Source organism: Artibeus jamaicensis, unplaced genomic scaffold (assembly GCF_021234435.1).
Source record: "Artibeus jamaicensis isolate MK-2021 breed Jamaican fruit bat unplaced genomic scaffold, CSHL_Jam_final scaffold_1283, whole genome shotgun sequence".
In the NCBI taxonomy this organism is placed as follows: Eukaryota; Metazoa; Chordata; class Mammalia; order Chiroptera; family Phyllostomidae; genus Artibeus; species Artibeus jamaicensis.
Genome location: NW_026522028.1, coordinates 11,776,077 through 11,790,618, shown reverse-complemented (window position 1 = coordinate 11,790,618; position 14,542 = coordinate 11,776,077). Strand labels below are relative to the sequence as shown.

Below are 14,542 nucleotides of genomic sequence, written 5' to 3'. Positions count from 1 at the left end.
GCTTTACAGAGTGGACTCCAGTGTTTCCAATGCCTACCTGGATACATATATAGTTATTACAATATTTTTAATTAATTATTTTATTATTGTTCAAGTACAGTTGTCTGCATTTTCTTTGGGCGCTCTTAAGGACACCCAGCTTCTATCTTAACTCGATTCTAGCGCCATCACAGTCCATCTCCCTAGCACTAAAAATCTCTCTCCCAAAACAAGTTAAACTCTGCTTTTGCCATCCCTGAGCCGCGGAACCTCCGCGCGAGGGCGCGCTCCCCGCCCCGCCTGCCTGGTGACGCAAGGGGCCGTGAACATTGCCAGCTCTGCGCGTGGCTTCTTCCCAGCCAATAGCTCCGTCACAGGTGGGCCGGACCTAAGCCGACCTCGCCTTATTAAATTGCGGAAATTGATAAAAAAAAGACGTTCCCACAGTCTGTCCTCACATCCTACTTAAGGTTCCCAGGTTCTGGGAAACCCTTCCGGCTATCCCCACGGGAAACGGAAATGGCTTCTCCCGCGCAAGCGCGCGCATTGTTAATTTCACCCGCCTAGCCGGGGGCCTATTTTGCGGGCTGCCCTCAGCTTTGCCTGCACAAAAAGCCAACATGTCTGCAGCGAATGGATCCCGAAACTTTGCCTCAAGTTTTCTAGTAATCCTACCGGCAAGTACTATATGAACTCAATCAGGAAGAAGTCCAAGCAGTGAGGTCCTGCTGCACCGGTCATCCTCCACTCCCCGGCCTGGGCCCTAGTCTGCCGTCCCGCTTTCGCTCCTCCCCTCCCCCCCGCTGTATTCTGTTCGGTCTGGCTGCCGCCGCGCGGACTTCCTTCCTCTCCAGACAAGATGGCGGGGGGTGAGGCTGGCGTGACTCTTGGCCAGCCGCATCTTTCTCGCCAAGATCTCGCTACATTGGTAAGGTTTAGATCTGGGAGGATGCGGAATGAACCCGGAAGGGGGATGCCATGGCCTCCCGGGTGGCGTTGAGACTAAGCAGTTCCGAGCTGTCAGCAGCATGGCTAGCTCTTAAGGGGGAGGTGGTAAGCCGCTCTGGCGCCGCCGCCTGCACGTTGGCGAGTCAGCGAGCTGGGCAGTGGGGTGTGAGATCGTGGCACCTAAACGTCGTGAAGGTTGTCACTTATGAAGGTCTGGGAAGGGCTGTCAAGATTGGGCGATCTCGGGCCTTATGCATTTCCTGTAATGAATGGAGGTGTAGTCTCTTGTAACAATGACTTACTTTTAAAGCTTCCCGGTTATCAGAATACAAGATTGCTTATACAAGAGAAGCGCATTAGAAGTAGGAGAGAGCTGTTTACATTGTGGCGAACTGTAGGTCACATGTAAAGTCAAAGGAAAAGTTGTGACTTGCCTTATGTACAGTGATTAAAAATAAAAGTAAAATGTTTGATTGCAGGATGTAAGCAAATTGACGCCACTTTCACACGAAGTTATCAGCAGACAAGCCACAATTAATATAGGTAAGATAAGAATTCCTTGGAGACCTGAGTTGCTTGATCTCTGGCAAGTGATTTTAACCTCTCTCTTTGTGTGATTACTTGAATTATATGAGAATGCAAATATTCAAATAGACATTGAGTGCTTGTGAGCAAAGCACCTGCGAAATTTTGGGGGGAAACACGTTGCCCACGCCTAACTTACAGGCTAAATGAGAAAAAAAAGATACAGACCTATGAGAAGTTTAATAGCATAAGGTGACAGGTAGTCATGTAGCACTTTAAGGAGGAAGTAAAAATGTGCCTATACTCGCCACAGAGTTATTGCAGGGGCAGACTTTTTGAAAGTTTTATTTGATAGGTAGGCTATTATTAAGTACAATATTTTTTTTCTTAATTGGCACCTAGAACTTTAGAGAAGAAATTAGTCAACTGAGTGCAAATTTGGGGCATCTGAGAGTCTGTACAAACAGCACAGTAAAACCTAGTTAAAAGCAAGGCTCTACCATCAGGCTGTTAAAAAGTTGTAAGACTTGTGCTGCCCTTGATAGCATTACCGTAATTAAACCTGAGTTGTTTTCTCATTTTCATGGGTACCTTTTGGTCGGGCTCATCATACCTATTTATTTCACTTTGGGAACGCTGGAAAGTTTCTGAATATACAAGACATTATATATATATATTTTTATTGAGCATTTATTTTAAATGAAGGCAGTTTTTTCTGTGATTAAAAACATGAGATGAATAGTTTTTAGTATGCTGGGTATGTGGGGTTTTTTGAAAATAATTTTTTAAACCCTCACCTGAAGGTATATTTATTGATTTTAAAGAGAGGAAGGAAGGGAGAGAAACATTGGTTGTTTCCCATACATGGTCCGATCTGGGATGAAAGCTGCAACCTTTTGGTGCACAGGATGCTCCAACCAACTGAGCCACCTGGCCAGGGCACTGTGTATGGATTTTGAACAGGCTTATCAGTTACATGGAAAATTCGCTTCATTCCTGTCTCGGAATAGGTTTTTAATAGAAAAGAATACATAGGATCAAAAATTGAAGTCACCGTTGGTTTTACATGGATATTTATGAGTTATGGCTTTGGGTTTTCTACTCTAACACTATTTGGAAAAAAGAAATTTTGTGCAAATGTGTGTGTGTGTGTGAATTAATTTCTTGAACTTTGTCTGTAGGTACAATTGGTCATGTAGCTCATGGGAAATCCACAGTCGTAAAAGCTATTTCTGGAGTTCACACTGTCAGGTTCAAAAATGAGCTAGAAAGAAATATTACAATCAAGCTTGGATATGCTAATGCCAAGGTGAGCTGCATACTGTGGAACTAGAAATTAACTTTAATTGGAATGTACAGGTAACAAACCCAAATCTTTTCATTGAAACTTTTAGATTTATAAACTTGATGACCCAAGCTGTCCTCGGCCAGAATGTTACCGATCCTGTGGCAGTAGTACACCTGATGAGTTCCCCACAGACATTCCAGGGACCAAAGGGAACTTCAAATTAGTCAGGTAACCTCTTTGGTGCTAAAAACACTTTATATTTTATTTTCTTGCAGTTGGTGCTTTTTGAAATATTTAACTGGGAATTAAGCTGAACCTAATTGCTGAATTGGTTTTGTTATTTTTCCATTATTTTCTGTTGTTGATGGCTATAATGACAATAATTTGAGAAGTCAGGTATTTAAACCTAAGATATTTATTTATGTGCAAGTTCTCCAAAGGAAAGGTATCACATAGGCAGAATGGAATGGAAGGAAACACAGTTTATTGTATTCAAGGGATTCTTTTTTTGTCAGGCTTCCTAAATTTCTTTTAAACAGCACTGTTTCTGTTCTTGGGGGCGGGGTACGGGGAACAAAGCCATTTTTAATTATCTCTCTTAGGTACATGGGTTTGTTAGCCATCTACTTTATGAATATGGCTATGTCTTCTGGCTCCTTATCAGAGGGTACTAACGTCAACCTAGTGATGTTTTGGGGGGTTGGGGATACTCCACAAAGAGATTTTATATCAGGGTCAGGGCCGGGACTAGGGAGAGGTGAGTAAGGCCTTGGGCCCAAAATTTAAGAGGGAGAAGGGATGCTGAAAACCCTTAGTAGTTAAGATAAATAGTATTTTAAGCACTTTTAAACATTATTTGAAAGAAATTGTGGTAAAAAGAATATCATTTGTTTAAAGAAGGATGGGCTTGAAATTACTTTTTTTCCCCCTCTTCTATTCAGTGTCACTTTTTCTTCTTTTGGATTCAGCGTGGCATTGTTCCTGGTCCTTTTTTCATTTAAGATTTTGATATTTTATCATGGATTTTTGGCATTAATTTCCGTTTTTGACAATATTAAATTTAAATATTATTTATCTTGACTACTAAGATTTTTGTCACTCCCTTAAATTTTCAACCCGTGTTTCACTCGTCTCATCTTACTTTGGGCCCTGATCAGAGATTAGCCAACTTTTTCTCTAAAGGGCCTGATAGTAAATATTTTTGCTTTGCAGGCCATGAATTCTCTGTTTTAGCGACCCAGCTCTGCTCTTGTATTATGAAAGCAGACACAGACAGTGTGTGCTTGAGTGCTATGACACTGGGCTGGGTTTTGCCTAAGGGCCATAGTTTGCTGACCCATGTTTTAGATAGTGACAGTATGAGCATACACTTTTTTTAAAAAGATTTTATTTAGCCCTGGCTGGTGTGGTTCAGTGGATTGAGTCCCTGCCTGCGAACTGATAGGTCTGTGGTTTGATTCCCAGTGAGGGCACATGCCTGGGTTATGGACTAGGTCCCCAATTGCAGACATGTGAGAGGCAACCACACACTGATGTTTCTCTCCCTCTCTTTCTTTCCCCCTTCCCCTTTCCCTGAAAATAAATAAATATCTTTAAAAAAAAGATTTTTATTTACTTTCAGAGAGGGGAGGGAGAAAGAGGGAAACATCAATATGCAAAAGAAACATCAGTGGGTTGCATCTTGCCCGTCCCCTATTGGAGACCCACCCACAAGCCAGGTATGTGCCCTGATTGGAAATCAACCTGTGACTTTTTGATTTGCAGGCTGGTGCTCAGTCCACTCACCCACACCAGCTAGAGCAAGCATCCACTTTTTTAACATAATGGTTCTGAATGAGTAATACAGATTTGTTTGTTTTAAATAGTGCTGTCATGTCCAATTAAGATTAGCAATTGCAGCTTTTCAAGGTGCTGGAGAAAATTTTGGCAAATTATTTTTTCAGATGACAATGCCCGTTATGTTAACACTGCTTTAGCTTTCATATATATGCCATTCCCTATATGCACTCTACCATATTTACTTTAATTGGATTTGGTAGTTTCTGGCTCTTGAGTTATTTGTAGCTGTCACATAGCCAATTTCATTTACTTTGCAATAACCTGCAGTGGTTTGACTCAGCAAGTGGGTAGTCTTATTTCCAAGGTCTAAAAACACCAAGTCCTGTATGTAACCACTTGACTTTGTAATAGTAAGAATTACTTCTGTATTTTTATTGTATCTTTATATGTAATATGTTCTGCATATAAAGTGATTTAATTTGGGAAATCTGTAACTTGCATCTTGAAGTACTGATCAATGTTGGACTGATTGCTGTTTCTCCACGGTTAGACATGTTTCCTTTGTTGACTGTCCCGGTCATGATATTTTGATGGCTACTATGCTGAACGGTGCAGCAGTGATGGATGCAGCTCTTCTGTTGATAGGTAAATACATCAGAACTGGTTTGGACAAATCAATGTGGAGCAAATCCAAGATGAAATATTTAAAGGGGAACTGGGACCTTTAAGGGCCATACCCATTACCTAAGGGCTACATGAATGGAAACTAACGTGAAATCTAGGACGGCATCCCTGCCTACCAGCTATCGAAAAATGTGAAGGCAGACTGACGGCAGATGTCTTAAGAGAATTCATATGGTAGTAAATAGTTTAAAAAGTCAATAATTCATTTTCTCCACTCAGATCATATGAAATGGTTTATTTTAAATTTACATGTAAAAGTACATGTATTTTTTTTGTCTTTGAGCTGTCCACTGCAACACTGATTTATAATGTTTGTTTTTGTTTTTTAAAACCTTTACTCAAGGAAATGCCCACAGATTTTAGAGAGAGGGACAGAAACATTGATGCAAGAGAGAAATACCAATAGGTTGCCCCTCACACACACCCTGACCAGGGACCGAACCTGCAACCCAGGCACATGCCTGGACCAGGAATCAAACCCATGACCCTTCGGTTGACACTTCAACCATCGAGACACACTGCCCAGGACAATATAATGTTTTTATTTAGATGCAAACTCATTCTTAATAAGTGTTGAAGTCTAGGTCTGCATTGGGATTTTCAGGGCTAGGGTTATGCTACCTTCTTTATGTGAGCTGTTTAGAGATTTGTCGCTATAGAATATAATTTCTTAAAAGTATGCCAAATAGATATAGTACAGGACAGCCGAACATCACTGATTAGAGAGGATGATCATTGGAGTGCTCGACAAGACATGCCTATTTCTTTATCATACACTGTTGGTTTTCTTCACAATTAGTGGTCTTCCCTCCTTTGTTAGGGAGTAGCCTCTCATAGTTGAAATTCATGGACTGTATTAAGTGTCTTCCCCTCTCAATTACTCTCTGTTTCTCAGCTTGACTAGACCGGTACATTTCTAATACTGGGTAGAGCCTTATGCCTCAGCAAAAGCTGAGGGCAGACCCCAAGATGCCAAACTTGCTGATTCCAGACTTCTTGCTTAGGGCCAGCAATGGGAGCCAAACGATGTGTCCACGACTTTTGCCTTGAGTAGGGCTAGGGCATTCAGATGTTCCCTTTATTAGATTTGGTGGTAAAATACACATAACATGAAATTTGTCACTTTAGTATTTGAAGTGTACACTTCAGTGACATTAAGTACACTGACCAGTGTTGCATAAGCACCACCATTGTCTAGTTCCAGAACATTATCATTCCCCCAAAAGGGAACCCTGTGCCCATTAGGCAGTCACTCTCTTCCCCCTTCCCCCAGTCCAGCCCCTGGCAACCACTAATTTGATTTCTGTCCCTTACGGATTTGCCTCTTCTGGCAAGTATTTCCAGCTAATTCTAATGCATCTGTTTTTTTTCTTCATCATCTAGCTGGTAACGAGTCTTGTCCTCAGCCTCAGACTTCTGAACACCTGGCTGCTATAGAAATCATGAAGTTGAAGCATATTTTGATTCTACAAAATAAAATTGATTTGGTAAAAGAAAGCCAGGCCAAAGAACAGTATGAACAGATCCTTGCATTTGTACAAGGTAAGACACCATAGTATCTTGATACATGTGTGGATCACTTTGAGAGGCATTTAATCCAGACACCAGATGTTAATTTAACTCTTAATATAACAGCATATCTAAAACAGGGTAAACTTAAGGGCTTTAAAGCTTATTTTTCTTGCCCTACCACAAGTGAAATCTGTTTCTGAATTTGATAGACTAGCAGGGGTGTCCAGCCCCTGGCCTGGAGGCTGCCGCAGCCCAGGATGGCTATGAATACGGCCCAACACAAAATTGTGAATTTACTTAAGACATTACGAGATTTTCGTTTTGTTTTCATCAGTGTTTGTGTATTTAATGTGTGGTCCAGAGACACCAAAAGGTTTGACACCCTGGACTAAAGTATATTTTTGCTGCTTGAAAGTTAGAAGTGAACTCATATTCTGGAAGCTATCAGTTTTAAAAACTGAGGAGTCAGTGATAGTAAGATGAACAAAAGCATTAGGAAAAAAAAAGGTTTTAAACTGTTCTTACTGGGTATCTACTTTGAGAATTGAGGCTGATGATCATTTATTTAATCTTTCTGGTCCCTTTCTCTAACAGTGTAGTATTTTTCATTTCAGGGAAAGACATGATGCATCTTTTTATCTCACCTGAGGATTTATTTTATTGATTGTTAGAGAGACAAACATGGATTGGTTGTTTTCCATACACGTACCTACTGGGGTTCGAATCTGCAACGTAGGCATGTGTCCTAACCGGGAATTGAATCCACAGCCTTTTGGTGTATGGGACAACGCTCCAACTAACTGAGTCACCCTGCCAGGGCCAAACATGATATATCTTACTGTTGACATGATTCTCTCTCAGTTTTGTTTTTCTTGTTAGAAAGTTTGACTTCTCATGAACTCAGTCCTATCATAATGAAAAAGAATAAGTCATATTGATTAAAATCTAATTATGTTTGGTCCACTTCTTTGACTAGCCTGTTTGACATATAATTAATAAGGAGCAAATATTATATGTGCAGCAGTCTTTGCTTAGCAAAGAGTCTATAATTTTACCTTTACATTTATTGGAAGGTTAATTACATGTTATTAGAAATCTGTCAACTGGTAAAGTGCTTTTTCCCAGGAGTGGTAATATTTTATTCCTTTAAACAGTTTTGTCATTTTAGTATATTAAATATACTTATTAATATATGTAAAATGTTAACAGTTTCATGTAATATGTATAGAGTAAGTTTTGTAAAATTGACAAATTTTAACTTTGCTGAATTTCGTCATATAGGTACAGTAGCAGAAGGAGCTCCTATTATTCCAATTTCTGCTCAGTTGAAATACAACATTGAAGTTGTCTGTGAGTACATAGTAAAGAAAATTCCAGTACCCCCAAGAGATTTTACTTCAGAACCCCGACTTATTGGTAAGTGATAGGATTTGTCTTTAATTCTTATTGGATCTTTTCTGCGTTGGTGATTCTCCCTTAAGAGTGTCTATTACTATTTTCTCCTTCTGCAGAGGTGATAATACATTGTAATCGTCATAGAAATTACTTTGAAATTGATGAATTTTGAGATCATATTGGCAGTACTAGATCATGTTACTGGTTAAGGAACAGAGCCCTGAATATAGAAGGAACTCTTAACCTTTTTGTGTTCCCTATATGACATATTATGTGGTCCAGGTGAATAATATAGTACTCTGTGGAATTATATTGTAGTCTGGAACAGGAGATTAGAACTCGTACAAATGATTTCATTGTGCCATTAATGAAGTTTTTTTTTTAAATTTATTTATAGACCTTTTACTTATTTTTATAAAGGAGAAAAGAGTGAGAGAAACAACAATATGCGGTTGCCTCTCGCACACCCCTGATGGGGACCCGGCCTGCAACCCAGGCATGTTCCCTGACTGGGAATCAAACCGCGATTGTCTGGTTCACAGGCCCGCACTCAATCCACTGAGCTACACCAGCCAGGGCTGTAGGAGCCTTTTCAAAACAGACATTTGAGCCCTTCTGGGCCTTCACTTGAGGCCCACCTGTGTGTTATGGGAAGGGTCTCTTGGGTGATTGTGATGCATACCCTCTGTTCAGGGGCACAGTGCTCAGAATCTAAGTCCTAGTCAGGTAGTCCTGGAGTTGTGTAGTTTTAAAACTAAATTTTTATTTCTGAAATTATATAATACAGGGGTATGTAGGGATAAAAGTCCACGGTTTTCCTTCCTCCCACTTCTAGCCCCCTAGCCGTAAAGTAACCACAGTAAACAGTTGCTGTATATTATGCCCATACCTCTCTTTGTTCATATCATGCTTTTTGCTTTACGTTTTTTTTTTATCCTCGCCCAAGGATGTTTTTTCATTGCTGTAGAGGGGGGAGGAGGGAGAGAAAGAGAGACATCAATGTGAGAAACATTGGGTGGTTGCTTTCTCCTACGTGTCCCAAGTGGGGTACAGCTGTCCCTCGCTGGGATTCAAACAGGTAACCTTCCAGTCTAGGAGATGATGCTGCCCCCCACATGAGCCACACCGCCCAGGGTTGTTTTAGTTTTTCTTTGTGGAAGTGGGATCGTACTGTGTGTTACTTTAGTAAATAGGGTTTTTTTTTCCTTAATAGTACATGAAGGTTATCCTCCCATATCATTACGTATGGTTCTGCATTCTTTACTAGCTGCGTGACACTCTGTAGTATTGATGTATCATAAAATACCTCCCATCACTGATCTTTGAAGTTATTTCCACTTTCCCATTCTAAGTAAGGCTGCAGTATACTTAGTTGGAGTAATAATATTAGATCTTGTCCCAAAGTCACCCTTATGGTGTAAATCTGATGTGTCTATTCTTTTAGGAAAGTTAAGTTAGCAGATAATTTTTTTTATAAAGTTAAAATGAACAGAATTGGCTTTACTCTGTTTTCTTCCAGTTATTAGGTCCTTTGATGTCAACAAACCTGGCTGCGAAGTTGATGACCTTAAGGGCGGTGTGGCAGGTGGTAGTATTCTAAGAGGAGTGCTGAAGGTAAATTGTTTTGTTTTTAAGATTTTACTTATTTATTTTTAGAGAGGGGAAGGGAAGGAGAAAGAGAGGGAGAGAAATATCAATGCGTAGTTGCCTCTCATGTGTCCGCTACTGGGGACCCACCCTGCAACCCAGACATGTGCCCTGACTGGGAATTGAACCAGCGACCCTTTGGTTTACAGGCTATGCTCAATCCACTGAGCTACACCAGCCAGGGCAAAATTGGGTTTTTATTTTTGTGTGTTTTTTTAAATTGGGGTAACACTGGTTAATAACATTATTTAAAGTTTCAAGTTTTTATGACTTTATAATATGTCTGTATGCTCCATTGCGTGCTGACCACCCAAAGTCTAGTGGTTGTTGTGTTTTTTTTATTTGTTCTTTCCTGGTGGTTTATTATTTTTTCCCCCAATTACAGTTTACATTCAATTATCATTCTGAATTAGTTTCAGATGTACAGTGAAGCGGTTAGAAAATCATGTACTTCCCTGTTCTTAATCAGGAAAAGAGTATGGATATTCCAAATTGGAAAAAAAAAATTTTATAGTGTCTAGTTCTTGATGTAGGTGTCATTGTATACTATTAAAGTTTTTTAATGTGTCTGACCTATGACTTTATAGGCTCCTCCTAGTATGGAGCACGTTTTTTGTGGGGATGGGCTTAGGTAGTAGGTGGCTAGAAATGGTCGATGGTTCTGGTTTGGAAGATCTCTTTCCACTTCCTATTTTTTTAATTGTGATCTTCGAAATAGAGAAAGGATTGCCTTTTTCGTTTTCTGGTCTTCCTGTTAGTACTTTTTGTATACAAATGGTAATCGTGTTGTCCATAATTCTAATTATGGTAATTCTGAGTGCTGGTTTATATTTTTACAGGTGGGCCAGGAGATAGAGGTCAGACCTGGTATTGTTTCCAAAGATAGTGAAGGAAAACTCATGTGTAAGCCAATCTTTTCTAAAATTGTCTCACTGTTTGCGGAACATAATGATCTTCAGTATGCTGCTCCAGGAGGTCTTATCGGTAAGGATTTGCTCTCATGCCTACACTTTTCATTTGTAGATATTCACGGTACTCTTCATGGGAAACGGATTACCCAGAAAGACATATTACAGATTTTTAATTGGCTGTTTTAATAATTGAATGGGATGGGGGAACATACATGTGGTTAAACATCAAGGTGTGGTTGCCTCTTGCATGCCCCCAACTGGGGACCTGGCCTGCAACCCAGGCATGTGCCCTGACTGGGAATCCAACTGCCAACCCTTCGGTTCGCAGGCCGGCACTCAATCTACTGAGCCACACCAACCAGGGCAAAGCTATCTTTTTTTATTAACCTTTCAGAGGAGAAATGACAGGCATATATTATGCAAACTACTCATAAATTTTGGATGCTCAGACTTATTTTTGAGTTCAGCTATTACCTTTTTGCCCTTTGTTTAGAATTTGAATCAAGACAGTCTTTCTGTTTACAAATGCCCAACTAACCTGTGAGTTTCCATTTCTATTTCTTTGGATAAAGTGGGTATTTCATCACACCTGTGTAGTTCTTAACATGGGTATGGTAGCTGAATACGGGTATGAAACTGTATCGTGCTGTACTTTAAGTTTTGGGATAAAGAGCTTTATAGGGAAAGAAGTTGGAATACATATATATCTATACAATCTTTATATCAGGAGTCGGAACCAAAATTGACCCCACTTTGTGCCGCGCTGACCGAATGGTGGGGCAGGTGCTTGGTGCAGTTGGAGCTTTACCTGAGATCTTCACAGAATTGGAAATCTCCTATTTTCTGCTTAGACGGCTTCTAGGTGTACGCACCGAAGGGGACAAAAAAGCAGCAAAGGTAAGTGCTTTCTGTACTTCTGTTACAAAAAGTGACAGTAGTGTTGAGACTAGTTTAACAGCCCACATGGGCCCTGGTTGGTGTAGCTCAGTGGATTGAGTGCGGGCCTGTGAACCAGAGTATCGCGGTTCGATTCCCAGTCAGGGCACGTGCCTAGGTTGCAGGCCAGTTCTCGGCAGGGGACCCATGAGGGGCAACCATACATTGATATTTCTCTCCCTCTCTCCTTCCCTTCCCTTCCCTTCTAAAGATAAATGAATAAAATCTTAAAAAAAAAAAAAAGTCCACATGGGATAAAAAAAAAAAAAAAAGCAAAGTGAATGAATTTGACTTCCTGAACATTGAGAGCTTTGACCTGTCCGTCCGTGTAAAGTGAAACAAAGCCAAACAGCGAAAGGTCTGTCACGTGTGACAGGGCCATAGTCAGTTACCCATTTGCTTTTTTCGAAAGTCTCAGTAGGATTCCATTGGCAGAAATGGGAACTTGCTGACGTCTATTGTTGGCAGGGATGTAAAAAAGTAAGCAGTAGTTTTTGGAACGCGTTTCACTAATTTGAGGGATTTTTTTCCCCGTTTTATTTCTCTAGGTGCAGAAGCTGTCGAAGAATGAAGTGCTCATGGTGAACATAGGATCCCTGTCAACCGGAGGAAGAGTCAGCGCAGTCAAAGCCGATTTGGGCAAAATCGTTCTGACTAATCCTGTGTGCACAGAAGTAGGAGAAAAAATTGCCCTGAGCCGAAGAGTTGAGAAGCACTGGCGGTAAGTTTATTAGCGTTTGTCACTGTCTAATGAAGAAGATCCAGTCAGCCCTGACTGGTGTGGCTCAGTGGGTTGACTGCTGGCCTGTGAACCGCAGGGTACCTGGTTTGATTCCCAGTCGAGGCATGTTCCTGAGTTTGCGGGGCCAGGTCCCTGGTGTGGGGAGTGTGGGACGTAACCACACACTGATGTTTCTCTTTCTCCTTCCCTTCCCCTCCCTCTCAAAATAAAACTAAATTAAAAAAATTTTTTTTAAGGACTCAATCTCGTTAAGTTTTCGGTGGTGTACATGCACGCTTTTCCTTGAATGCAACAGTATGTTGGCTTTAACTCTCAGCTATTTATTTAGATGCCTTTGAAATCTGTATTTCCAGCCTTGATTTGTGATAGATACCTATGCAAAACCAGTGAATTTGGTTCAATATTTCCCTTGTCTTTGGCTTTTTAAAACTTTTATTTGGAGATAAATTCAACGTAATGGGAAAATCAACAAGAGTTGCACACAGAATTCCTGTATTTCCTTTTCCCAAGTGCACAATTTCTTTGTGTGTGTGTATACGTGTGAACATTTTTCTGAACCGTGTAAGGCATAGGTTATATGCAGTCATGCCCCTTGATCTCTTAATACTTCACTGTATATTTCCTAAAAACAAAGATACTCTCTTACATAACCACTTAGAGAAGTTTATTGTTGATAAAATGCTAAAATCTACAGTCCATATTCCAGTTTCATTGCTTGCCCCAATTAACGTCCTTTATGTCCTTCCAGTCTGGGGTCATACACTACATGTAGTTTTCTTGTCTCTAATCAGAAACTTCCTCAGCCTTTGTTTGTGTTGACTTTGACAGCTTTGAAGAATACCAGCTACTAACTTTATAGACTGTTCCTCAATTTGGGTTTATCTAATGTTTCCTAAGATTAGATTCAGGGTTTTGTTTTTATTTTTTTATTTTTATTTTTTAAGGTTTTATTTATTTATTTTCAGAGAGGGGGAGGGGAAGGAGAAAGAGAGAGAGAGAAACATTTTACTGAAGGAGTAGGTATATTTTAATAGGGTGAAGATGAGCATATTTATACAATAGTAGCAACTTTTTTTCTTTTTTCTGTCATTCATTTTGGCTAGAGTCCATCTCTCTGGGTCTAAGAATCTAAGACAATAGTCTGAGCTTTCTTTGTGGATGAGGAGGTTTTGGAAATATTCAGATTTAACAGATAAGCAAATAAAACCAGTTATGTCAAATGATTGTGTGGTAATGATAATGAAACAGACAAACTCACAATTTCTTTTTCTTTCATTTTGCAGTTTAATTGGTTGGGGTCAAATAAGAAGAGGAGTGACTATCAAGCCCACAGTGGATGATGACTGAAGAATTTAGATCAAGTCAGATTTTTAATTAACGACCCCGGGGGTATATTTTCAAAGCAATGCTGAGGAATAGATTTCACCTTAGTCATTGTTACTCTCCTTTTGATGATGAAGATATAATCTCCAGTAATGAAATAGGGTCTACAATAAATATAAAAAGTACTGAATTGAATCTACCAGAAATTGATCATGCTCAAATCATGTCTAATTTATATATCAATGCAGTTTGAAATGAAACTGTTGGCTCCAACCAGCTCTTGCCCTAGCACATGTACCACCAAACCTGTTTGAAATAAAATTTCTCTTATTTCCATAATTTATCTTTGAGTAGCTCCAGGCTTCAAAGTATTGTTACATCAGTAAAATCATGGACGTGCAAAATTATGAAGACCAGCTTCCCTTTGCTTCATATTATGTATTGCTTTATCTTTGCAATTATAAGTAAAAAAAAAAAATTAAGAGATCCAAATAAAATTATCCTTCAGAGCATGAGTGCTGTTGTCATGGACACACCTTTCTCTCTCCGCTCTCTTCCTGGTCTGGAACACAGGAAACTAGAGCCAGTAGTTCTCACCCCCACCCTATGAAGCCCTGAAATTGTTTCTGGGTTGGTGGACACCTGAAATCCAACGGCGCTCTCCCATTGGGAAATACTGTTACACCAGGGACTTCTAGATAGGTGACAAAGATCTTTCCGGGCCTAATTTTATAAGATTCTAATATTAGCCATTTTTTTTAAATGATGGGTTGGTCAAGAAGTCAATATGGGTTTTTTTGAGTTGTTTATTTTACTTATTTTTAGAAGGGAAGGGAGGGAGAGAAGTATCAATGTGTGGTCGCTTCTCATGTG

General features: G+C 40.0%; 1 protein-coding gene across 1 annotated transcript; it reads left to right on the top strand.

Annotated features, from left to right (window-relative positions):
- The first annotated feature begins 604 nt into the window (after window positions 1-604).
- On the top strand, window positions 605-14,184 carry EIF2S3 (eukaryotic translation initiation factor 2 subunit gamma). Its single transcript, XM_037142942.2, has 12 exons — window positions 605-907; window positions 1,407-1,470; window positions 2,634-2,761; window positions 2,847-2,968; window positions 5,070-5,164; window positions 6,587-6,745; window positions 7,997-8,131; window positions 9,630-9,724; window positions 10,597-10,741; window positions 11,396-11,565; window positions 12,153-12,325; window positions 13,630-14,184. Exons 1-12 carry the CDS (start codon window positions 839-841, stop codon window positions 13,691-13,693), a joined length of 1,419 nt encoding a protein of 472 aa, XP_036998837.1. The 5' UTR covers window positions 605-838; the 3' UTR covers window positions 13,694-14,184.
- Window positions 14,185-14,542: the final 358 nt, after the last annotated feature.